General features: G+C 37.2%; 1 protein-coding gene across 4 annotated transcripts; it reads right to left on the minus strand.

The window, feature by feature from the left end:
- Positions 1-1,612: 1,612 nt before the first annotated feature.
- Positions 1,613-27,577, minus strand: strip2 (striatin interacting protein 2). 4 transcript variants are annotated; one of them, XM_079868573.1, is made up of 22 exons: positions 27,457-27,577; positions 22,112-22,181; positions 21,187-21,261; positions 18,466-18,600; positions 17,693-17,813; positions 15,473-15,541; positions 14,993-15,099; positions 14,726-14,853; positions 13,208-13,396; positions 11,642-11,692; positions 10,353-10,585; positions 8,617-8,682; positions 8,396-8,459; positions 7,529-7,600; positions 7,369-7,443; positions 6,594-6,691; positions 6,385-6,511; positions 5,255-5,355; positions 5,102-5,168; positions 4,855-4,959; positions 4,473-4,677; positions 1,619-2,887 (listed from the first exon to the last, which is right to left on the minus strand). In XM_079868573.1, exons 1-22 carry the CDS (start codon positions 27,478-27,480, stop codon positions 2,637-2,639), a joined length of 2,433 nt encoding a protein of 810 aa, XP_079724699.1. In that variant the 5' UTR covers positions 27,481-27,577; the 3' UTR covers positions 1,619-2,636. The 4 variants fall into 4 exon arrangements, with proteins under 4 accessions (XP_079724700.1, XP_079724698.1, XP_079724699.1 ...); XM_079868571.1 differs by having other exon boundaries at positions 27,367-27,577; XM_079868574.1 differs by lacking the exon at positions 11,642-11,692 and having other exon boundaries at positions 1,613-2,887; positions 27,457-27,576.

Here is a 27,577-nt window from a genome sequence, read left to right on the forward strand (position 1 = left end):
AAAGTTGGTCTAAAGACTAGCTAATAGATGGAAATCCTAAAGCTGTATAGTGTGGAAAATATATTGCTGAGTATATTATCAGTAATGCTGTATCAATAACAATCTTTTAATTCAATTAAAATTAAAATGAGACTTTCCTTCACAATAAACAAGAGTAATCCTAAAAGGCTGGTTTCCTGTACATGGTTTTAGTCCTGATCTGTTCTGTTTACATTATGTTTTTTATTAAAAGCAAAATCACTGCAGCTCTACTAAAGCATGAAGCAGCAGAAACATCACAGCTTCTCACTCCAACTGACTATAACAAACATTAATCCAGTAGATTATTAAAGGAGAACTCCGGTCAATTTTAACATTGAGCTCATTTTTTGTAAATTTGGAGTGCTGTCAGTACAGAGAACAACGACTAAAATCGTTGTTGCCTACACCGTGTTATCCTCTTTTTAAAATTTGCACCCTGTTGACTTAAATGGGGTGAATCTGACTGCAGTAGATGTGAAAGATATTAATAAAAGTGATGTTATTTCAGCCAGCGCTCATACATGTATTTACATCCTGTTTTCGGCTGAAGTCCACAGTAGTCGATTGTCGAGTTCGGGCGCATGATCGTACGTACTAAACCTATGCGCGTGAACTCGACAATCGACTACTGTGGACTTCAGCCGAAAACAGGATGTAAATACAGGTATGAGCGCTGGCTGAATTAACATCACTTTTATTAATATCTTTCACATCTACTGCAGTCAGATTCACCCGCGTTCACTCTCTAAAGGAATCACTCACATGGCTGTGCACTTGTAATGACACATCAAGGATGTTAAGAGGCTAAAAGCAGGTTTAAAACTTGCCCCATTTAAGTCAACAGGGTGCAAATTTTAAAAAGAGGATAACACGGTGTAGGCAACACCGATTTTTGTCGTTGTTCTCTGTACTGACAGCACTCCAAATTTACAAAAAAAATGAGCTCAATGTTAAAATTGACCGGAGTTCTCCTTTAACACTACAACAACAGAAATGACCAAAAAAAAAAAAAAACATTCCTTATTATTCTACTTTACAATATTAATTTAAAATGGCGATTCATTCAAAGATTATAAATGAAACGCTAACGCAACAACTACTTCGGATTCATTTGTTCTTCTGAAGGTCTGATGGAGTTCAGCAACAGCGCAGCATGTAAACAAAGCCTAATTACGTGACACAGCTACTCATTTTACCAAAGAAATTCTCTTAAAGTGCAAAGTTACTTACCAGTGAATAGCGCGAAGCTCAATTCCCGCATTTTATCGGACTGTGTGTCGGTTTATTCGCTAAAATATGCACGTGCTGTAGCGGCTGTCATCAAGCGTCATTGTTGTCATGGATCTAAACGAGTCGCTCTGACAGTGAAACACGCTCACGCCGCCTAGAGGAGCGGAGGAAAAATTGCACTTCAGTTTCTGACATTCTGCTATCGTGATTAATAATCTACAAATAAGTTTATGCTTGGATCAGGGATCACTCTAAGAGGAAAGTCAGGAACAACAGAGCCAGGAACAACAAAATTGTACAGTTTATGAATCTTTTTTTATCCTATCACACACACACACAAATACTGACAATGAGATATGTTACTCAAGGTAATGATTAACTCCATTTATAATTTATTAAAGACTCTTACATCAATTTGCCACATTCACTTACAGTGCAGTTTGTACAAATACAACTAATTAGTGTACATATAAAAAAAATGTGGTAGTGCTATATTTGGCATGGATCATAGGTAGTTTCATTTACACAGCACCTTAATTTAGTACAAAACAATGAGAATATAAAAATCAAGAAATGATATGCAAGACAAACCCAGTAAAATAAACCTGATGAACATGATGAGGTGCCATATATAACACTGTTTTGACGGAGAGAGCACAAATTATTCTTACAGTGCTTCACAAGAACTTGTCATATAATCTCAGAAAAAAAGTGTGACAATTAACAAGAAGATGAAACGAAGCGTTAAAAACCAGCACCATTTAACGAGTGACATGTCTAGTGTGGGTGACGATAAAGTCACCAAGGACACTTTGAATGTGTGTATTGTGCTGCTCAGGGGTCTTTGTGTGGTGCAGTGCTACATGGGGACAAAAAGAGGTGACTCACTGCTTTCTCGAGAACACAGACGTCCTCCTGTTTAACACATGATGCCACAGAGATAAATAAATAACCAGTTGAGTTTTAACACATGAACCACTTTTCAAGAGGGACCCTACCTCAGACTCAGGGGGTACCTCACAACCTAATGAAGTGATCATATTTACATACAAATGAAACATTTCCACAGTTAGACACAGTGAGTGACCATATAAATAAATATTGATCATTTCAAAATAGTATATAGCCTATGTTAGAATACTGTAGTTATGCAGTCATTATACAAAGTGTGCTTCAGTTATTGGAGAAGATATCATTCTTTCATTCCATTACCAAAGGAAGACCACCATTCCATAATCACATATATATATCTATATTTACAAGAATTCATTACAGAACAGGAACGGCAGACCCTCAGTGCTTTAAACATTTCTCTGTCGATCGTAAGCCACAGTAATTGTGTCGGTTTAATAAGAAACAAATGTCTTATGATCATCACAGGAGGATCACTGGGCCTGTAGCAGACCTTCCCACTGAATAGGTTGGGAGAACACCTCCCTTTCAAGCCACATCTCGTAGCTGTAATGGAAGTCTTCGGGCAGGTCGACGCGCTGACCTAGAACGCTTTGGAGGCAATTGTCCACTGGCGTAAACTCGTTGTTCTGATTCTTATCGTAACGCCGCGTGTTGAATTTCTCGATGCTCTCGCGCAGTGCACACTCCTCCGCCTGGAAGTCCCACGGCCGAGCGTCGATATCTGGGAGAAGAGAAGGAAATATAGGAGCATTTGAAAGCTATGACACACAGTATGTATTACAATTGAGAACAGATATTATTGCTGCAACTGAAATCGCAACTGAAGGCTGCATTCTTCAAAGTGCGCAGACTTTAAAGCCCACGTTTTCAAAGTCCAGGACCTTTATCAATATATAGCCTACCTTACACCATTAGATATTCAAGTAAAGCCGGGCTCAGAGAGAATCTTCACAGATTTTCTTCTTTCAAATCTCAAACCTACACACACTACAATGATTTGAAAATCCTGGCACACCTCACATTACAAGACATTCTTTCTTAAAGGTAGGGTAGGTCAGAATTGTCTAAAAAAACTTTTATTCAAATTTGTTTAAACTGTCTTTATATACCAATACATAATTAAAATGCAAGTACTCTGAAATAGAGAGTATAAAAAATTGAGTGACTCTAGTGTATTTAATCTTCAATAAACACAGCTTATTAATTCCATTCACTCCCACCTAAAAACGGGTGCGCGACTGCGCACACGTGGGCAGAGCCAATAATAGCGGCGGTAGTCATGGCGACGGAGAGTGACAGTCGAGCAAGCCAATCACTTGTTTCATCCCGGTAGGAATTAATGAGCTGTGTTTTTTGAAGATTAAATACACTATAGTCACTCAATTTTTATACTCTCTTTTTCAAAGTACTTACATTTTAATTATGTATTGGTATATAAAGACAGTTTAAGCCAATTTGAAAAAAAGTTCTTTAGACAATTCTTACCTACACAACCTTTAACATGCCAGATTTAGCAGATTAAACGGATGTAAACAAAATTGATACGGTGTCGCGGCAACTGGCTGTAGACATTATATGAGGAGATATTATAAAAGAAGTCGTGTTGTTGCCACATTTCGACCAGCCGTACTCCATCTCCGTTGTCCACCGTAGTCTGCTGTAGTCTGAGCCCGTCTTAAGTCAAACCCTAAAAGGGTAATCTCAAAAAAAAATGTAGTCCTCATCAGAGCACAATGATTATTGGGATTGGCTAGGCTGAGAAGGATCCATCCGTTCTATACTTAACGGCCCGGGAAACGAACAATACATTTATAGGCTGCATTTGAAGGAGCATTCGAAATGGGACAGCCTTCGTCAAGCCGCTCAAACGCATTCGGCATTTGAAGGATGCAGCCTCTGAATTGGGACACAGCTTGAATAGTAGGTACTACATTTGGTTTGAAACTCACTTCGCACCCATTAAAGCATGTTCTATATAGTATGGATGACATTTGGACATACTACATGTGACCTACAGTGTCAGTTGAGTTGCTTCTTTTTGCCTACTGTTTTTTAAATACTATGTATTCGGACATCCCACTCTGTTAAGTATGCCTCTGTAAGGCATACTGTTTTTTGCACACTAAAGTTTGGGGAAGTATTTGAATTTTGAATACAGTGAATGACTCATGATTCACTATGATTCATGTTCAAGGACACATCTGAAACACTCTAAATTGGAATCTGATCAGTTTATTCAAAGTAACCTACGGTACACTTTCCATAGGGTCTTCCTCCCTCAAGTAAAAAACAAAACAGATTTTTACCATTCCCATAAGCCCAATCGTCATTGAGCCGATGTCTGACTTTCTGGTAGATGGCGGACATGGTTTTCATGTTACTCTTTCTCCACTGGCGCCCCAGATACTTGGTCTGGATCTTGAGGAGTTTGAGAACATAGAGCTGCATCATGGCCTGTTTGACCTTGAGTGCCCTCTTCAGGATGGGAGCAGATTTGAACACCACAAGCATCTGTAAAGGAAAGACAACCAACAAAAACCAATGTAAATTGTACACAAAACCATTCATATGAATGCAACAATTTACAAAGAAATTCATTCACATTTTGTGAAGGAGGCATAGATATGTATTAGAAAATGATACTTAATGCTCTAGTAATCTTTAAAATGAATATTTTCTTTTTTTCACCATAGTTCTCGAGTGTTTCCACTTGGTGATTTTGTTTAGGATCCTCAGTAGGTTGATGCAGGAGAAGAGATTACGCCAGCAAAACTGATTATTGTCACCAGCTTCCTGTTTACACACACAGACCCACATTCACCGTCTTAACAACATTCAAATTGACATCTTTATCTTTTCAGTCACCTATAAAATATTATCTGGAGTTTAAGCAAAATAAACCTGACAAAATAAAAGCAGTGTTTTGTATAATTACCAGGCTTTCAGCTGTGAGTTCAGGCATTTCGTGAACCACACAATGTGGGAAATCCAGGGCACAAATGCTGCCATCAGAAAACACAATATGTTTTTTTTAAACAAATTACGGACACAGGAGTGGGTTTAAATGAGCATAAATCTAAATGTCTACCTGTTTTTGGCACTGATGTAAGACATAATGTTCTGGTTGAAGAATTTGAGGATGAGGGGGATGCAGTTGGCAAACACCAGGTGCTGAGCCACATAATCAAACTGTTCGGGATGTAAAAAAAAAAAACATCCAGTACATCATGTTCAGAAATAATGTACTTCATAAAAATCTTCAGCATATGAACAACACTAGGCTACATTTTAAAGGAGGAATGGCCATTTAAATCCAGTGTGTTACATAGAGAGGAAGTCAGTTTGGCCCATAATATCTATAATTAACTGCCAACTTCTAGTTCTCACATGAGCTTTCATTTGTAAGGCATTCATCTGAGACTGAGATGCATACTGAAGAGTGATTTGTCTCCTCCAGTTGTTCTCCATTTATCACGGCTTTAGATCTCAATGGGCAAACTTCTCTGTCAAAGAGCTACCCAGAATTAACTGTACATCAGCTCTGCGGGATATATCAGTGGATCAGCAATGTTGTTTAATCTGAGCAAATGAGTGATTTGGTAATTGAAATGGAAAGAGAAGGAAAAGAGGTGCGTGACTGCCTTTAGTAGCTGATTATTCAGTGCTGTATGAAGATGTGATCCTTTAAGTCGAGTGTGAGAAGGGGTAAACTGGCATGACAAAATAAGTGTGTTATAAAACTCTTCCCACTGCAGAGCTATTTATCACCGCTTCCATTCTCCACCAATAGAGGGCGACACTTAAAAAAAAAAACACCCACGTTCATTTTTCATAATTTGTCACGCTCATCATACAGGATTAGTCTGAACCGTGCTGGCAAGACACTTTGTTCTTGTACCCTGCTAATATTTTTAAATTATCTGATGTATATGAGGAGAGAAATTCTCAGATTTCTTAGCATCCGAGTGGGTTTTACTGGTCGAGCTGAAAAAGATCTAAATCCTTTCTTTAGTTTGAAATATTTGTCTTTCTTACTGATGCATTATAGTATCTTTTTTTAATTTAAGAGCTTTTCTCATTGTAGTTGTCTTGAGATCAATGGTGCTTTGACGGCGAGCCTATCAGCAGAATGCAGGGTCAGTCAAGTGCAGGAGATCAGAGAGACACAAGCAGAGAAAGGAATGGAAAATAAAGAGAGAGAGGGGGGAAGAGTCTGACCTGGTATATGTGGTTGAGTTTGAAGTGTTTGAGCAGCAGTAGCAGGAGAGCTGAAATCGCTTTGACGATAATCTCCTTGTGTCTGTTCACATCAATGCCCAGCTTCATGCTCTGGAGGACGGTGATTCTGTTTCACACACAAATATGGCAAATGTTTGCTGTGCATCTAAAACAAACTGCACATGCACCATTTTAGTGTGTAGACTTACGGCATCTCCTCTGGCAGAACGTCGGCTAGGATGTTGATAGAATCTGTCTTTGCTTTGGAGGTTGGAGCTGCAGCCAGAAGCAGCTTCAAAAGAGCAATCTACAAAGAGAATAACATTAGTGCAACACTCCTACCTGGTTTGTCTGAATAGTTGCATGCATTTAGCACTACACTATTACCAAATGTTATGCATAATCCAATATTGGGAAGCAGATCAGGGAGCAGAGTTTCATGATTTTTCTATGGAACGTGTTTTTGGACAATCGGAGCATTGGTAAAATTAAACAAATTCTGGTTTCATTTTATTGAAATATTAGAGTCAAAGGTTTTTACAGAGGGGAATTCTCTTATCATTCTATAAATCAGAAAATACTGTCAACAGCCAGAAGGAAAACAAAAAAAGTCAAAACTGTCAGAATATAGATAGGAATAAAACTGGAAAGTTTGCTGTAAGTAAATACTACTGAAGTGGACATTTCTGAGTCATTTCGAGAAAACTTGAAATGACGATGCAAATAATAGATAAAGTGCAATAAAATAAACACTTAAGAGTGTTTTCTTTCCACTAGTCGGAAACTACGTTATAAAATAGCCCAAATTCTCAAAACTGACCAGTGCATGAAAAAACAAATGTTTTTGCCTGTAATGTCTGGCCTTAAAGAGAGATAGAGCTGTAAAATATTATCAGAAAGAAAATTATCAAATGCTTGTGAATATGTAATTAAATTAGTTTGTGTAAAATTCAGTTAGAAAGATGAAGTGTAGGGGACACTTACAACATACTGTGAGAGGCTGGGCAACATTCCCAAATATAGAATCTCTGCAGGTGTTTCTTCCACCTCCTCCTCACCCTAGCCAATCAAAAGAGACAATTCCGATTAACAGCTTAATATAACAGTAATAAATGCACAAGAACAGTGAACTTGAGTCACTTACCATTGTCATGGGGCACTGCTGCAGCTCCTCCTCTCTCTTGATCTGGACCTCCGCTATGGAGACATACTTGTGCTTGAGAGAGAAAGGGATCAGTGAGAGAGAATTGCCATGGTGACCAAGGATGGATATCTAAACTGTGATTGGCTGAAAGAGCCCCAATAGAGCACTCATTATACCATTGGATTCACGTCAATGCATATCTGTGACAGAACAGCTGGTAAACCCGACAGATAAAATCCACTTATGGAGTCTCAATAGAAAATTACCATTTAGTATTCATGCATATTTATAGTAATGTTCAAACCATCTTTGTTAAAGAAAACCTATTCCTTTTCTCAAAAATCTTGATTTTTTGATTTTTCACATATTTGACATTGTTGCAGCACCTCGCTTCCCGGTCTGTCAGTAACACTCTGTTTAGTTCCTGTCTCCCTCCTTCCAAACAGCACAACGTGCTCTGATTGGTTGGCTGGAGCAGTGTGTTGTGATTGGTCAAGCGCTTTGAGCGTGTTTGGGAAATGTCACGCCCCTTACCAGAACAGTGAGTTTTAACCCAGTACTAACTAACTCAACCAGGTCCTGCCCCTTTATTCTGCGTATGCCTTGGGCGGGAATTATTTAAATGAGGAATATTGTGACGTGTTCGTTCCCAGAAGAAAACTCAAGAATACAATGGAGGCGTTTCAGGGAGTTCAGAAACAGTGCGCACTGATATGAGTGACTTTATAAATTTACAGACATTTTTCATGCTCAAACAGCAACATTACACACTAAAGAAAGTTGAAAATTTAAAAGGGCATAATAGGCCCCCTTTAATCCTCAGCTGTCTAGAAGAATACTAGAAAACAAAAATATTTTCATGCTCACCTGTTTCAGAGTCTTTACACTCTCATGTATGGGCCGGGGTAACCCAACTAGAGTGTCAATGTCACTAAAATAACATCAGAAAGAACAAATACACACTGTAAAACAGAAACAGCAGAGTATACTGATTTAATGATAATGAATGTGACCTTTATTATAGGTTATCATAGATTTGTAACCTCAGTGGAGGAGCTTTTGCCCAGGTGAACTGATCAAAGACTCACTTTCCCAAGGTGAAGCCGATAAATTTATTTCTGCTGGTCTCCAGAAAGTGCTCGATGTCTTTCTCTCTGTGGAAGAAAGATGGGAATGGACTACATGAGGAGTTGGTTTGCTATAAACAGCTTTTTCTTAGTTTAGGACAGGACTGCTACCAACAGACATCAAAAAGATCAACGTAAAAGCATCCCTTCAGGACTGTCATCTTTACGCTAACCTCTTTAAACACCCTATCCTTCTCATCTTCATGCAGCAGCGCAGCTCAGCATAGCATTACAATTCACAGGTAAATACTGTACTGCATGACAAATAATCAAGAGGATTTGATCAATTGTGACTGTCACAGCTTTCACTGTTCCAAATTCATCTCTTTGCCTTCTTTCCTTTCTTCCTCTAGGTTTCTCCATGTTCATCTGTCTCTGTCCACAAATATGCATTATTTAAGCCAGACATACTGGAGCCTGTATTTCTAGCACAGGAGCTGAAGTAGATTTTTCTAGGCAGTTAGACGAATCTCTACAGATACAGTATGGAGCATCAGACACACTACATTTCAAAATATATTCAAATACAAAACAGTTATTTTAAATATTTCAGAATATTACTGTTCTCATGACAAAGTTGCAAATTTAACTTATGTGCAAAATTGGAATATTGAATAAAACATTTGCGAATAAAGCAGCGTTTCCACCCCATGTGTTCAGGAGAACAAATTCATCACTTCCTGGGAAATTGTCACAAAATTTCTGTAATAAAAATGGAAGTTACTGCAATAGGGGAAGCTACTAGGCTCTTTTTCCTACATCATAAATGACTTGCACCTCAGAGTGCGCAGATGAAACGCAGTAAATGCTGTCATGTTATCTGTTTCTGGAAGGGAATTAAACCAAATCATTTTGATGACAGACTTTGACTCAGGCATTTCAGAATAACCAAACCAACATTTGAGAGGCTACCGATGCGATTGGTCCGCTGGTTAGTCCAGTTATCCAATCACATCCTCGGCAAAGTCATGTGATTTTTTTGTTTCGCAGAGGGATTTATTCAGTAAATGTATTCCATCGTACAATTTCCATCGTAGTTTATGCGCATGTCTTCATATCGGATGCACATAAAAATTGGTGGATGGAAACATAGCTACTGTATTTTTTATCAAATAAATGCAGCCTTGGCGAGCATAAGATACTTCTTTCAAAAATATAAAAAAAAACGTATTAACCCCTTACAAACTTTTGAACAGTAGTTCAAGTCTCCCTGAACTCATTGCAAATTAATAGATTTCTGAAAACACACAGTCATATTCGATACAGTACAGTTTATGCAGGGCTCTGAACCGGTTCAAGGAACGAAAACAAAAACAAACTAAACTTTACCAGGAACAAAAAAGTAAATAAAGTTCAATCATTCTGAACAGAAACGCTTATTTGAAATGACCAGTGATCGGTTAATCATTTTGTTTAATATTTTAATTTGGCAGTCAACCAATCATGAATTCAAATAGTACAGCCTATGAAAATGTGAGGTTGATGCATCATAGGTAAGTCGCTGACATTATCTTTTGGATCTCAGGGGTTTTTCCAAGCATGTCACCAACTGTTAAAGCATTAAATTTAAGTGAAAATGAATGGCAGGTAATATCCTGCATGGTGTGTGTTTTGAAACCAGCGAAAAAAGCCCTGAGTTTATGGTCATTCTGGCCATCCTGTAGAGTCACATTTGAAGAAAAGATGTTGTACGCTACCTGACTTTGGGGGCCCAGGGCAGGCCCTTGGGGAAGGACACTCTCTCAGTCGGGGGCCGCAGCGGTGGTGGTGGCGGTGGCGGTTGGATGATGACGTCTCTGTCGAGAGGGTCGACCTCTCCCTCGATGCCACTGTCCACATCCTCTGGGTCATCTTCCTCATCCCGGGCATCATCGTTCTTGAAAGGGTCCCGTTCGTTGTAAGTGTCCAGGCTGTCCTGCTTGACCAGGGGCTGCAAGAGAAGAAGAAAGAGTTTAATATCAAGTTGCAAATGTGCATATTACTCTGGACCCTGATATCGAGTCTCATTTATAAGTTTTAAAGGCCGTAACACACCAAACCGACATTGGTGAGGAAAGGCTATTGTGTTGTCGCCTAGCGTTGGCTGCGTCTTGACCAAAATGCTACACTTGAACACACCGCAAAAACTAGCCCGACAGACGCTCACCGACGGCCGACCGATTGGTGTGTTAAAATTTTAAAATCAAGTTGTTTCATTTGGCATCCTTTTTATGTAAAATAAAATGTCAACTGTCCAAACTGAAACATCCTGAATGAGAGGTTTCAAATGTTTACAGTCACTGAACGAGACTCACATAAGGGTCACCCACTTAATTTTTCATTGTTTAGTCTTCAGATTACATTCCCCATCCATTAGTTAGAGTTTATTGCTGAAACTTACCATTCCGTGAACCTGTAAATGATAAGCATCACAAAAACTTTGAATCCTTGACGCAATTTTGGGGACTCGTACATTCTAGATACAACACTGCAATTCCTTTTTCAACATTCCTGTGCAGATTCAGTTCAACTAAGGCACAAAAAACAAGTTCTTTACATCTCTAGTGTTGTGCAAACGGATGAATGGCAAGATTCAGAGCAAGCAGCAGGCATGAGGTGCATTAGTGGAGCGTCATCCTTTGTTCCAGTGCAGTCAATGTATGAGTGTGTCTGTGGGCGGTGCTGAGGCCATGAGCAAAGGTGACTCAGCTGTGATTGGTTGCCTATGAGAAGAAGCCATTCTGCTAGCTAGTGGGAGCCGTAGTGTGTCTATGTGGATCTCATTGACTGAGAATGTGTGGAAAGATGTGCAAATGGAAAGATAGGAGGAGGAGAGAGAGTTTTGCTAATGTCCGGTAGCCATGGTCAGCTGTATTTCTCAGAACCCTTCCCTTCCCCAAATCAAGTTTCAAAGGAAAAACAAATTGCTGTGAAGGAAAAGAGAGTGGAAGAGTGCAAGGCCGGCCCACAACAAAGAAAATGCACAAAAGGGGTTTAGGGTAAAGACCTGTTTCTTGGCATATGGACTGTCTCCTTCCAAGCTATCAACAAAGGCACTCTGTAGGGACACAAGGAAGAGATGGGAATGAGCCAACAGGAAAACCAAAACCCAGAGAGAAAAGGGCAGAAAGGAGTAGTGAGGGAGACAGAGGAAAGTCAAAAACTGTGCACTGCAAAAAAGAGATTTTCTTACTCATTATTTTTGTCTTAGTTTCCAGTACAAATATCTAGACATTCTTAAATCAAGATACATTTACTTATGAAGCAAAATGACATAAGATCTTAAAAATGGATCAACATTAAAAGGATAGTTCACCCTCATGTCGTTCCAAACCCGTAAGGCTTTCGTTCATCTTCAGAACACAAATGAAGATTTTTTTTTAATGAAATCTGAGAGCTTTCTGTCCCTCCATCCATTCCCAGCTACGCAACTGAAACTTTGACACTTTAAAAAGTTCATAAATAGACTAATCCATAATGAATTAAGTGGTTTAGTCCAAATTTTCTTAAGAGACACGATTGCTTTATAAAATGAACAGATTGAATTTAGGCTTCTATTCAAATATAAACGTTGATCAGCGAACATAAACAGAAGCTCAACCGAACCTGCTTGACCTGCGAGAACAAACCTCTTACGGAAGCTCACACGAGCTGCGTAACACGAGAATTAACCTCATTGGTTTTCGCACGTCAAGCGAACATGTTTGAGCTTCTGTTTACCACAACTAATGTGTGCATTGATTTATGTTTATATGTGAATAAATGCCTAAATTCAATATGTTCATCATATAAAGCGATCGTGTCTCTTCAGAAAATTTGGACTAAACCGCTCAATTCATATGGAATAGTTTTATGATCTCTTTATGAACTTTTTGAAGCATCAAAGTGGTAGTTGCGTAGCTGTAAATGGAGGGACAGAAAGCTCACAGATTTCATCAAAAAGATCTTCAAAAGATCTTCAAAAGATGAACGAAAGCCTTCCGGGTTTGGAACAACACGAGGGTGAATAATTAATGAAAAATTAATTAATTAACTATCCATGCAAGCAAGTTTATACTTTTTTGTTTATTCTTGTTTCAAGCAAAAACATAGAATACAAGACTTAATTTCTTCTACAGTAAATGTTTCTTGCTTTAAGAATGCTTAGATATTTGTACTGAAAAAATAAGAAAAAAATCTTTTTGCAGCGTGAAACCTGCTGTGATTGGTCCACAATGTTGTGCAGACAGACCGGCTAATCGGTACACTCTCATTGTGACATCGCCGTTGCAATGTCAGAGTGTCTTCAAGGGCAGGAGTGTGGTAAAACACAGGCATGTAGTCCATTTTGTGTTCATTTAAAAGGTTGTGTACGTTTTTTAGGCTGGGTGGGCCATTATATTAGTATAAATAGGTAGCACAGATCAGAATTTTTTTTGTGTTTTGTATTTCACATACTGATTGTATAGGTTTATGCGCAGTGGTTGTGTGTAGTGAGCTCAACTCATGCTGGCACAGTGATTGTACTTCTTCACATGGTTTCTGCTTGTGCAACTGCTTCGAAAGCTGTGTGTTTGTCGTGTGCTTCTCGTACCCTGCGGCTCCTGCGTCCTCTCTTCTGCTGCTGCTGTTGCTCGATGAGCTCCATGGCCGAGGCTGGAGGTGAGGCGGCTCGCATGTTTCGCACCACCTTAATGCTGTCCTCAGGGAGCGGCGGCAGGTTGAACTGCTCTCTCATCCTCACCTTCATCTCCTGCAGCTCCTCGAAACCTCCCAGTGTGAACTGAGGTGCACGTCAACACACAGACACAGAGATCAATGGACAGAGCACTATAGCGACGGAAGCAGGTCTGTTATTGACTTGATTTAGACATGAAACAGTCCATGAAGGACACAATGTTTGTATTATGAAAAACCTTTTCTATCTGGTAGAATAGAATAGAATAGAATAGAATAGAATATAATAGAATAGAATAGAATAGAATAGAATAGAATAGAATAGAATAGAATAGAATAAATCTATAAGTGAAATGGAATAAAATAGAATGTAATTTAGCATAACAGAACAAGCAGTGATTAATGTGTGGAATAAAATAGAATTAATCTATAAGTGAAATGGAATAAAATATAATGTAACTTAGCATAATAGAATAAGCAGTGATTGATGTGTAGAATAGAATAGAATAGAATAGAATAAATCTATAAGTGAAATGGAATAAAATAGAATGTAATTTAGCATAACAGAACAAGCAGTGATTAATGTGTGGAATTAAATAGAATTAATCTATAAGTGAAATGGAATAAAATATAATGTAACTTAGCATAATAGAATAAGCAGTGATTGATGTGTAGAATAGAATAGAATAGAATAGAATAGAATAGAATAGAATAGAATAGAATAGAATGGCATACAAAACAATACAAATGAAGTAGTAATCTATAAGTGAAATGGAATGAAATAGAATGTAGCAGCATAGAATAGGCAGTGATTGATGTGTAGAATAGAATTTAATATAATATAAGTAATCTATAAGTGAAATGCAATCAAATTGAATATAACAGGATAGCATAGAATGAGCAGTGATTTATGTGCGGAATAGACTAGAAAAGAATAGAATAGAATAGAATAGAATAAATCTATAAGTGAAATGGAATAAAATAGAATGTAATTTAGCATAACAGAACAAGCAGTGATTAATGTGTGGAATAGAATAGAATTAATCTATACGTGAAATGGAATAAAATATAATGTAACTTAGCATAACAGAATAAGCAGTGATTGATGTGTAGAATAGAATAGAATACAAAACAATACAACAGAAGTAGTAATCTATAAGTGAAATGGAATGATATAGAATGTAGCAGCATAACAGAATAGCATAGAATAGGCAGTGATTAATGTGTAGAATAGAACTGAATATAATAGAAGTAATCTATAAGTGAAATGCAATCAAATTGAATATAACAGTATAACAGGATAGCATAGAATGAGCAGTGATTTATGTGCGGAATAGACTAGAAAAGAATAGAATAGAACAGAATCGAATCGAAGTTTTGATCTAAATTGAAACATATTCTATAGTAATTCTGATGTGTGTGTATTGAGACTAACCAGTATGGTCTTCCACAGTAAGAGCAGCACTTTCTTCATGGGGAAATGGGGTGCATTCATACTGCAGAACTTGGTTACCATGGTGAAGAGGAGGAGGGCAAAAGGCTCTCCATTATAAAGGGGTGAACCTGAGAGGAGGAGGGAGGTTAATCACTGCACCATAGAGAAGGTCAACAGCCAACCACTGCGAACACAACACACACACACACACACACACACACTATATTCTGTATATCTGTAAGACTTAAGGACGCAGTTCTTTCTCACCCAACTCTGTTTTGAAGGCCTCTCTGGCTGCCTTCCTCTCAGGACTGTCACCCTCCATTTCCACACGAATGGTCTCAATCATCAGATACATGATGCTCAGAAGAACCCTTCAGAACATAATGCAAATCCTTTTACTTTCAATCCGAGTGACTGTGTGTAAGAGCGTGTGTATTAGTGAGAGAGAGAGAGAGTCTTTGTTTATTGTGACCAAAGGCAAGTATTTTCTATAATCAGCTAATGCAGCAGCTTTACTTCTTACAGGAAAACAACATTCACATCTCAATTATGTATGCTTGGAGAGAGCAGATATATTGAGCACAAAAACATGAAGGCACATGAGGCTGCCGTCAGAAAGATCTGAGGCTGCCTCGGTAAATCTGAGAAGTGGATTGTGGGTTGGGTGAAAAGAAGTCATGTTGTGAGAGAGCGTATGAATGTCTGTGAAAGAAGAAAATGATTCGTTCCCAGTGGACATCTTACCTGAGTTCAGTGCTGTCTGCCAGCGAAATGGCTGGCTTTCTTACCGCAGTGCTGCACGCCTGGTTATTACTGGAGGAAAAGGGAACAATACTAATTCAAAATAGCACTCTACGGACATCCTTACATAACATCTGCATCAAAAGACTCATTACAACCAGCCAATGGTTTTATTACGCCACAAAATACAATATAAAAGAGTTTGTGAGAGGCAAACAGGGCATGTGGTCTAATGTCTTGCTTTCATTCTTAGCACAAATACTAGCTTATTGCACCTGACAAGCTGTCAACCTTGATCATTTGAATATGTTGTGCTTGGCCAAATATGAATCAATGCTCAGAGAAGCTGGAGGGCTAAATGTACGGCAGCAGAAGAGGCAGCAGCGGTACGGCCTCCCTGAGCTCAGTTCTGCTGTGTGGGCTGATGGGACAATGGTACAAATACATTAAATCCGCCAGGCAGGGGCTTGAAAGAGGAGATGCATGGTGGCCAGGCTGTCTTTGAAGAACAGAACACGGCCACTCTGAGGCTCTCTGAACACAAGAGCAGGAGGAAACGGAGAGAGATGGCGGGGGTGCAGGATATAAAGACCAGAGGTGACAGCAGGTATGAGAATGATACACAAAAGAATTGTGCCTTTTTGATCTTGCTTTGATGCTTATATTAACTTCATAAGAATATGATGAACCAAAACCTTCGGTAGTTAACATTTAATATATGAAACATTATAAGCCGCAGTTGATCATCTGAAATGTGCCTCGAAAAAAAAAAAGCTACGTTCACCAGGGACACAGTCAAACTGTTATAATATAATATAATATAATATAATATAATATAATATAATATAATATAATATAATATAATATAATATAATAAAATATAATTCAGTTTTATTTTAGTGTTATTTGTACATTTTCTTTATATATTTTGAATAATTAAGAGCTTTTAAGTTTTAATTTAAGTTTTAGTAATTTTGTTATGTGCTTTTTGCATTTTATTATTTTTTTGTCATTTTACCACTCTAACTTAAACAAAAATTATAAATGTACATCTAATATTTATATTTATTTAGCTTTATTTCATTTATATTCTTAATAGTTTTAGTTAACAATACCAGCAATGATTATATTATATTATATTATATTATATTATATTATATTATATTATATTATATTATATTATAATATTATATTATATTATATTATATTATATTATGAAAGGTTTCTTTTTGTATGTTAATGTCTGAAGATTTTTCTAATAAAAATTAGGATTTGTGAATATAAAATGTTTCATGGGTTTTTTCATTATTTTGAAGCTTTTTCTAAGAAATATAAATTTAATCAACAATTTTTTTTATTAGCCTCTAAATCATGTGCAAAGTGCACACGTTTGGATTTGTGCCGAATGAGAAAGGTACAAGAGCCCAGGCTTATTTGTATAGTGAATTTCCCATATAGTTTCAGTTTCGCTTAAAATATATTTGTTTAGGTTTGCCGTATATGATGCCACCATAATATATGTTAGTTTTATACTTTGTTTTGCATTTCTATTCTGAATACCGTTAAAATGGTTTACATTATTTCTAAATGTAATAATAAAATACATATAGCCTTGTTCACCATTGCAACTTATCTGCGTTTTTTTTTTGTCTCAACAACGCAATTTTGACCCGGTGAGATTTCAACTCCAGGCCGTTGCTATGATGTTACTAATGTGTTCTTTGCACATTCGTTTTTGAGTTGTTTTTTAGGGTGTTCTGGGTGGTTGTAAAGTATGTGCAATACTAAGAGAGACATCTGATATCACTGATATCACTCTCTTAATGGAATAGAAAGATCCATTAACATGGAAGTGTACTTAATGTGGGTAATTAGAGAAATAGAGAACTGGCTCGCTGTGCCACCCAGGCAGCTGCTACCATACACAGCGGGCATTAAGAAACAGAAAAGGAAAAGGTGTACGGCTCATTAGGACAACACCCAGGAGAACTGCAGAGATACACAACCCCTTAAACACTGTTTCACACACACAGTCATGACTGAGCCGTTTCTAACCTGCTCCCTCAGGAGAAAGAGAATAAAAATAGAAGCACTGTTAAACACTTCCCTCGCTGTCTGTCTCTTTCAATATTTCAGTCTTTCCCTGCCTGGAGCAGATGGTCTGGCCTCAGCCACAGATCTCTACAGAGAGACTGAGGCATTTTGGGAAATGAAGACACTCACTCTATCTCCATGCTGAGGAGCTCCAGCAGAGCCGTGAAGATGCCCATGTCGTAGAGGAGGAAGACATTGTGTCGAGACCAGTAGAGGACGTCTGTCTCGGTGTCACACTCGTCAAACACACCTTAATACACACACAGAAGCAAGAAAAAACAAGAAATCATTTTTTGCTATGATTTTCATGCCAATTAAGCAGGTTTATGTGCAAATTCTCAGTGTAATATTTTGCTTAGTTTATTTTTTATTCATATTTTTGAATTAGCTTTTATTTTTATGTTAATTCTAGGTTTTTTTTTTGTCATTTCATTATGTACTTTTGTCAGTCAATTAGTTTTTTTCCCCCATTTAGGTCAAATTTATTTTTATTTCAGTTTTAGTTTTTATTTCCCATGAATAATTTTAGTACTTCAGTTTAAACTTGTTTAAATTTGTAAATTAAATTGACAGAATTTCACTTGGGCCAACTGAAAATTTTTGATGTGACCAGTCACTAGAAAATTTTGAGTTGGGGAGGTTAGACATTTTTTACAGAGTATTTACATATTCATCTAAACGCTGCTCTCAACGTCAGGATGTTCACTAACAGTATATTGCTGATCACGTATTTTGTACTTCTTTTTACCCCTAAGCCAATAACGAAAAAGAACTTCGCCATGGCCTTAATGATCCTAAAATAGATATAGTTTAATATCTTTCTTTTGATTTGGGTGCAAAATATGATTTGTTCTTGACTAGTTTCACCAATTGCATTGTGGTTGCATGTGTTATAGTCATACCTTGGGCCAAATAGAGGATGGCCCGGGCCACTTTGAGCCTCTTGTCCCGATCGGTGACCTCCAGAGCATCCAGCAATCTCATGACATACGCCCTCTGCTCCTCCAAACTCAACTCCATCCACCTCCGACCCTTCACTGAGAGCAGAGGACAGAAGAATCAAATCTCTGTCCATGTTGATCATTTCTGTCATTCTTCTACCACCTCCCATTCTGGTTCATTTCTCACATGTGAGAAAGATTAGTCAGGATTTGTGTTGCTCAAACATCCGTGAGAGGGGCGGCACATACTTTTTCACTTCACTGACCTTTCTTCTCATAAATGTTCCTCAACTATATATACGAGAGGGGGATTCATGAATGCAAATTACTGTAGAAACTTTCCTGGTTTGAAAATGCGCTTGGTAAAACATTTGCCATATGCTTATTAGAGAGTTTATGTGGCAGATTTCTGCTGTAAAGTCTTCAGTGAAAGGAATGTGTAAAATTAAATCACTAAGGTCATTCATCTGACACTGAAAGATTTACATTTGATGTATGTAATTGGGAATGATGGGAATGATTTTGATCTTGGAGTATTGCAGAAATGTTTGCTGCAAAACTCATTATTTTTGTCTTGGTTTCCAGTGCTAATGTCTAAATATTCTTGAATCAAGCAAAATAAAATAAAAATTTAAGTTTCCCTGAAAAATGTATCAAAATTTTTGCTTAAAACAAGAAAAATCTAGTTTTCCCTTTGAATCCAGCGTATTTTTCTGACCCCATTGGCAGATTTTTTATTTCTTTTTTAATCATAAACTCACTTCATTTTGATACATTTTTCATAAAAAGACTTAATACCTTAAAGGGGTCATGAACTGCATTCTTAAATTTATAATGTTCTCTGAAGTCCACATAATGTTAGCAAGATTTTTACATAAAAAACATCCTAATTTAGAAGTAATAGTCTAATTTCTATCCTGTTTTTGACCCTCTCTTTTAAAATGGGAAGTAAATGTCCACTGCTATGATTGGGTAACAGTTTTGTATATTAAAATAATTGTCAACGTCCCTGTTACACGTGTGGAATAGTTTTGAAAATCTCCGTTGTTGAAAAATGGCAACTGGTAAAAATTCAGCCATACACTTTTGAGCCAGAGATCCCGAATCAGAAGACTATATCATCTATATCAAGACTGCTCATCTCTATCTTGTGTTTGCGTCTCTTTCGCATTTACTACTACATGACATAAATCGGTGGTCAGGGCTAAAAGAGTCAATGATGTAGAAGTAGGCGTTGATCTTCTTCTGCAGAGGCGGTCTTTTGGCACACTATTACGTCATACTGAGACGAAATCCTGAAATCCTGAGCCTGGTTTCAATAAAAGGAAGCATTTATTGCTAAAACTTACAGGACATTTTTATAGTACATGATTGACCTCTTATGTTAAAAGATCAAGGAAAATTTGATTTCTCAATTCATGACCCCTTTAAGTCATTTTGCTTCTCAAGTAAATGAATGTTGAGATATTTGTACTGGAAAACAAGACAAAACTACTAAGAAAGAAAATCATTTATTGCAGTGCATTTCAAATGGGAATAGTTTTAAATGACCAATTTCCTTGTAAGTGCCTGAGAGAGGGTGGAAAATTAAACTCATAAGTGGACAAAATTGAAAAAAAGATGACCACTTTAGATGGCAGCAACTTTCAAAAGTACGAATGTGTCTTGTAAACGACTCCAACACGTGACATGAAGTTGCTTCAGAATCAACACAAACCGTACAGCGCACACAAACGCACAAAAGTTAACGTCACGTGGGTGATCCAGGCACTTTTTTCCATTCAGTAGAGACTGCAGTGCCAAGGCATACACAGAGAGAGAGAGAGAGAGAGAGAGAGAGACAGAGAGCGAGAGGTCTGGTGAGGTGAGTTTGTTCACACAGCAGGCAGGGTAAAGCCTGAGGCTACACACACACATACACACACATATCGTCACTACATAAACATTCATTAAACTTCTCCTTTTCTCACAGAAAAAGAACTGTGGAATTTTGCTGAGGCTTTATTTCTGTTCTCTTTCAGACACAGGTGGAAATGAAGCTTCGGCCAGTTGCATAAACATAGCCAATAGGTTAAGACACTGTCTTAAGATATAGTATGACCACTAGCAGTTGGTCAAGGGTATTCAGTCTTACTTTCCAGTATCATATTAGGCCAATCTATAGTTTTAAGTAACTGATTTAAAAACGTTATCATATCGTTGTCTTTAAAAAAAAATGTGACGTCTAACTTGCAAGACTGGTCTTAGCGGTTTAACCAACCTGCACTCCAAGCAGTTTCTTACAATTACAATGCAATTTGAGCACAAAAATCTTAAACACTATGATGTTAGTGTTAGTGTGGAAGATGCAATAACAAATAAAGATCTGTTTGTTAATCTGTGTTTGAGAACGCAAAGTTTCACGGGGAAACACAAAACTTTTGCGAGCGAATGCAACAGCATTAAAATATGCATTTTCCTCGCATCTCATATTTTTTTCCATCACCACGTACCTTAGACCTCCGTAGGTTTATAACATGAAAAACTATTTTCCAAAGTGGGAAGGACTCGTTTAAAAAAATCTTTGGATATTTTTTCCATGAAAAAATACTAAAAAAACTAAATATTTGTTATTTTTTTGCAGTGCATTACAGAAACATATGACTTAGACTTTTAGCTGTAATATGACACTGGCTACATTACCATGATTCTTGAAGTCTTCCTCAAAGTAATCCCTGTTTAGACTGAACTCTGGTTCCTCTGTGTAGCTGTACAGCTCTGTGTGAAAGAGACAAAAAAAAAAAAGACATGATTAAAAGAAAACAAGCACATGACATGGGCTTTCCATAGTAAAAAACATTCATTAAACTTTAACTGGCATGTTGTGCATTACATGGCAATTAAAATGCACTATAATGAGTATTTAGACAGAGAGGCTCAAACTGTCCCTAAATATTACAGTAACAAGCATCAACAGCAAATAACATTTACAAATTATAATATTGTATAATAATACTTGGTAACACTTTTCCAACATACAGTCTACTAACTATAAGGATCTTTGCAACTACATGTTAACCGGCAGTCATTAGAGTAGACTGTCCGCTTATTATTTGATAACTCTTTATTTTGATGCTCCCCCAACAGATATTCTATATAAAGTAACTTTGCAACTACATGTCAACTTGCTCTACTAACCCTAACCTAACAGTCTACCAATACTCTAATGGGTTAGGCGGCATGTAGTTGCAAATTAATAAAAGTTAGTTGGTGTGTAGTTGCAAAGCTATTAGAATATCTAAAGTGGACAATTGAAATTGTCAAAGTGTAACCTAATACTTTATATACAGCCACATTTAGTATAATTAAAGGCATAAAAGCTCCAATTTATAATGAAACACAAGAACCATGCACAGGGCCAGTGTTAAAATTGCAACATTAAACTTATCAGTAAATATATACAGTATATAATGCACATCTGTTCTTCAATTAATTCTATTTTAATATTAAATCTATGTTTAAACTCTTGCAACATCTAAAACTGTTATTGTGCTGCTTCCATATGTGATTTAAGATTAAATCACCCGAATTCAGTGATTGTTCACCCAGATATGTTTGTGTGACTGACCTGAGAGCTCAGCAGTGAAGCCATCTGTGTCCCCATATTCAAACTCCAGGTTGGGGGACTCCATGGACCCCTGCGCACCAGAAGCAAACAATAACTGCACTGCTACAACAGAAAGTGCCACATGTCTAACATCCTGGAGCACCTACCAACTGCATTTCAGGTCTTTCCACTATTTCATCAGCATGTGCTTTTCCCTGTAATTATGCAAATGTAGCTCGGACACACTACTCTAGTACTTCAACAACTACAGAGAGGGAAATGTAAAGGAAATGTACACATGCTCACACATACACACTGACAGTGAGCATTTCAACTCAGTAGCCACAAAGATCTAAATATGAAGAAGCAATTAAAGCCATACATTGTTCACATACTCAATTGTGACTAGGACTAAAGCATCTCATATTATAAATAGCTTGTTAAGGGTGACTGGATGCTATACAATATTGGTCGATTTTCTAAGTTTGTATCTGTAATAAGCTTTTTGGATCTATACTGTGTACGACTCTGGGAGTGGAAGAGTTTGTAACTGTTCTCTACTGACATTTTTTTTGTTTGTTTTGTTGTGTGCACCCATATATTAATATTTACCTCAGCTTTTGGAAGAGCTACTTGTGATGAGCTTTGATTCATTATATGTTTGTTATTTTACCAAAGAATAGTTCCATACTTGATTATTGTAATGCTCTCTGGCAGGCCTTCCAGCATGTACTGTCAACCTCTATAACTGATCCAAGATGCAGCAGCGAGAGTGATCTTTAATGAGCCGAAGAGAGCACGTCACACCTCTCTTCATTCATTTTCACTGGTTGCCAATAGCGGCTCGCATCAAATTCAAGGCACTGATGTTTGCCAACAGAATAACCACTGGCTCTGCACCCCATACCTCAACTCACTACTTCAGACTTTTGCGCCCTACAGAAGCTTGAGTTCTGCAAGTGAATGGTGCCTTGAGGCGTCATCCCAAAGGGGCACAAAATCACTTTCATGAACCTTTACCTTGACTGTTCCCTGTGGAATGACCTGCCTAGCTCAACATGAGCAGCTGAGTCTTTAGCCATTTTCAAAAAACAGCTAAAGACGCAACTTCTTCATCAACACTTGACCCATTAATACTAACACTTTCTATTCTATTTTTTCTATTTATATAAAAAAAATGTAAATAAAACTTTGTTATTTATTTTAATTAAATTTATTTAAAAGAGGCATCCATCCATCCATCCATCCATCCATCCATCCATCCATCCATCCATCCATCCATCCATCCATCCATCCATCCATCCATCCATCCATCCATCCACGCTTGCTGCGTGTACTGTGCTAGACTAAGGCCCTGTTTACACCTGGTATTAAAAAGCATTTTCGTCAATCATGTTCGGTGTGATCTGGCGGCTGTCAGAGCAGAAAGGAGAGATGCTGCTCTCCGTATGTTTTTCAGTCTCCTTTCATGTTCATATGTAAATTGCGTGAGCTTATTTCCTCCATTAGATCAAAAGATCTGAAAATGCCCATACATTTACCCACACATTAACCTCCCCTTAAAGAAATCAGGACAGAAGTGGTTGAAAGTGGACAAAAAGATTAAAAAGACAGTGTTTTAGACAAACTGGAATAATTGTCAAATCTAAAGCCCAAAGTGCAACTGAATCAAAGCCCAAATAAACCAAAACACGGAGCAACTGAAAGAGCGGAACGCCCCTCTATGCCTTGAAACAGACTGGAATAATTTGTAAATCTCAAAACGGGGCTGCACAATGTGTCCTGTATCAGAATTGATCTGGACCAAAAACCAAAAGATGCCAGTTAATATTCATCATTTAATATTCAGAACTTATTTAATGCAGCAATATACAATGATTCATCCCTGTATTTTGCATTATCTATTCTTCACTGCATGGTGTTATGTTTATATTAGACATGTCCCATAATTACCACTCTGAAGCTCCATTATGGAGGCATCTGACCTCAAAAAAACATTACAACTGGGTCACCCACTATTATGCTTTTTGACAAACCTCAGATTTGCTTTCACATGCTACCTTTTGACTAATGGACTCTTTTTCCCACCTACCCATTCAGGCCAGCGTTATCCACATCTTTTCACAATGATTCTTAAAGAGCTCTTGATATTGGTGGACTCAGCTACAGAGTTCAAGACCAGGGATCATTTTCAAAGTGATCATTGACCTCGCTCTACTTTCTCATAGAGTGCTTTTACAGTACTCTTTACTTTGACAGCTATTAGCTGAAAATACATTGATGACTTTACTAGCAGCGGCCAATTGAGGAAACTTAAAATAAGTCCCTATCAGGGTTATAATTGTTAACTAAAGCTATTAAAAACAGTTATGTTAATTGAAATAAAGCTGAAAAAATTATTATAATTCAAAATAAATAAATAAAAAAAACTTAAAAAATAGAAATGGGATGTTGAAAATTAGAAATGTTGTCTTTGCAATAAACTGAAATATGTTTAGGTTGAAGCACTAAAATTATTAATTGGAAATAAATAAAAACTAAAACTGAAATAAAAATAAATGAAACCTAAATACAATAGCAATTAAAAAATAATAAAAAATAAAAATGGCAAAAGCAGATAATGAAATGACAAAAAAATGAATAAATGCTTTAACCCTAAATAGCTATTTTTTTTAAACCAATAAAATGACAAAAGCACAAAATTAAATGACTAAAAATTAAATTTAAATTAACATGAATAAATTAAACCCAAAAGCAATATAAAAAATGAATAAAATGACAAAAGCTCATAACAAAATGACTAAAAATTAACCTAAAAATATAGAAATAAAAGCTAATTTAAAATATGAATAAAACTAAAATAAAAAACTAAAATAACTGGTCCGGATCAGGCCAATTGTTTAAATCGGTGTAAACTACTGATTAGAAATAAAACAAAATTTCAATTTTAAATGTATAATGCTTTATGGGCAAAATGTGAGAAATCATCATAATCATCATCATCATCATAATGCATGTGCAGATTTTATGTATGCATGCAGTTGTAAACACAAAACTAATGATTTCTCATGTTAACCCTCTTCTCTCTTTCTCTAGTCACAGACATGTGTGGCACAGTCAGGGGCATTTTATTTTGGACCTCAGGAGCAGATGGCATTGATACTCCTGGTTAAAGGCCCCAACTGAGAACTGTGTGGGAGAGACAGAGAGAGAGATAGAGAGAGACATGGGCTTTCCTTTTGACAGCGTTACAGACGCCTTCCCTAAATGTTATACTCCCACTCTGATCTCCCAGAAGCAGAACTCTCATGTCAAACACACACCAATGCCAGATACTGATGGTTTTAGAGAAAACATGGCAGGTCAAGGGCCAAAACATCTGATCCAAAGGCAAACTGTGGATACTTATAGACTAGAACATCCTATAAACAAAATACTAATTTATGCCGTGAATCATTCCACGGATTACTCAGACACGCAAGTAACAAAATATGATACATCTTTTGATGAACATTTATTTTTTCATCATTGTATTGCACTGCATTATGTTTTGCCCCCCACAATAAAAACTACAGAGCTTTAATCATAAAACTAAGCATTTAAATATATTTTTAAAAATACATTTAGATATAGGCAGATATAGAGTGACCACTGATATTTAGTCATATTTAATCAGTAAAAAAAAAAGAACACATATGCTACTACATATAAGATTTTTTTTTTCATCTTATTGAAAGTCTTATCAAGTCTTATTTCATATGTCAGGCTTTACAGGGTTACAATTCCAGTGTTCTGTTTATATTTTGAGTATATTTACATCAATTTCAACATTGAATCTAAAGCCCAAAGTGCAGCTGAATCAAAGCCCAACCAAACCATAACAAGGAGCAACTGAACAAGAGTTGCATGCGAAAACAAACTGGAATAATCTGTAAATCTCAAATCTCAAAAAGGGGCTGTACAATGCGGTTCCCTGTGCAAGCATTAACCTACTGGACCAAAAACCAAAAGACGCCAGTCAATATTCATCATTTAATATTCATAACTCCTTTTATGCAGCCAGATACAATAATTCATCACTAATATTAACATGCATATATCATAAGACCAAGCACAGAGGTTCACATCCAGTATATTCCGGTTTAATGACAGATCACTCACATATTTGACCCTTGAGTTTCACTCCTCGTCATAAACTCCAGCCATGCACATAATTTTAAGGCTTTTTGTGTACATTCAAACCGCCTCCCCACCACTGTCTGCTGCAGGAGTAAAACACGCTCTAATTCCTCTAAAAAAAGAAAATTCAATATGCTCAACTATCACGGTTGAGGAATTCATTACCATAACTTCACTACGCTGGACATATTCCAGCACAACATGTGTTACTGTCCTTGAAGACTGAATATGCCCTGAGCGGTGCCAAAGAGAGACTCAAATATGCATTTGCTTGCTTTTATTTTTAATGACTGATAAATAATAAGTTCATATGGATGGATGGATGGATGGATGGATGGATGGATGGATGGATGGATGGATGGATGGATGGATGGATGGATGGATGGATGGATGGATGGATGGATGGATGGATGGATGGATGGATGGATGGATGGATGGATGGATGGATGGATGGATGGATGCCTCTTTTAAATAAATGTAATGAAAATAAATAATTCACCAGCAGATTGTGTATTAGAAATAAATTCAACAAAGTCCATTGACCCCTTTAAAGCCCATTATCCCAATACATATTCTATAATATTAGGCTAATATTGACCAAACCGGTTTTGAATATATATAAGAAGAACCGTGGAAACAAGACTTTATTGACTCAATAGACTTTGTTGAATTTATTTGTAATATACAATCTGCTGGCGAATTATTTATTTTCATATAATGCATTTGGAATGTATGCCCACTGACATTGATGGGTTAATGTGATGTATACACATGATTAAGAGCCAAATACATACATTCTCAGCATTTTGCATGCGCATGTGCACATATACAGTGGAAGAAGTGGGAATAAAAGAGAGAAACAAATGCACCCTTCATGTTTCCCCTTCAAAGGCACGCACATGAAACGCATGTATATCCCCTATAAAACCATCAGCCAGTCACACCATATCAAATTCCTACGGAGAAGGTATTTTTAGCACCATGCATGTTTCTAAAATAACAGCTCGAGGCATTTAAAAGCCCCCAGCAACAAGCCACCTTATACATATATACACACACTCCTCTACCCGTGCAAACTGTCAGTGTGCTCGGATTACCTCCGAATCCTTCAGCTGATTGCTGAACCCATCTCTCTCTTGAGCCAGAGACTTCTGTCTGTTACTGTTAGAATCATTAAGTAAAGGTACCTCCATGTCGTCGGTCTGCTGCATCTGTCAGGCTGAGGATGTGTTCGCCGCACGGAAATACACAGTCACACTGGAACATACGCTGCTGGATTCCACGCTCAGAGTTATCTCCAGCCCCGCC

Source organism: Squalius cephalus, assembly GCF_949319135.1.
Source record: "Squalius cephalus genome assembly, chromosome: 4".
Lineage (NCBI taxonomy): Eukaryota > Metazoa > Chordata > Actinopteri > Cypriniformes > Leuciscidae > Squalius > Squalius cephalus.

What these genes read in the sequence shown, in the direction of transcription:
- strip2 (XM_079868571.1), bottom strand. Translation starts at nt 27,480, where the DNA reads ATGCAGCAGACCGACGACATGGAGGTACCTTTACTTAATGATTCTAAC. An exon ending in GTCCATATGCCAAGAAACAG is followed by an intron (nt 10,586 to 11,641) that starts GTCTTTACCCTA and finishes CTTCTCTTGCAG; the next exon opens with CCCCTGGTCAAGCAGGACAG. An exon ending in AACTCACAGCTGAAAGCCTG is followed by an intron (nt 4,960 to 5,101) that starts GTAATTATACAA and finishes GTGTGTAAACAG; the next exon opens with GAAGCTGGTGACAATAATCA.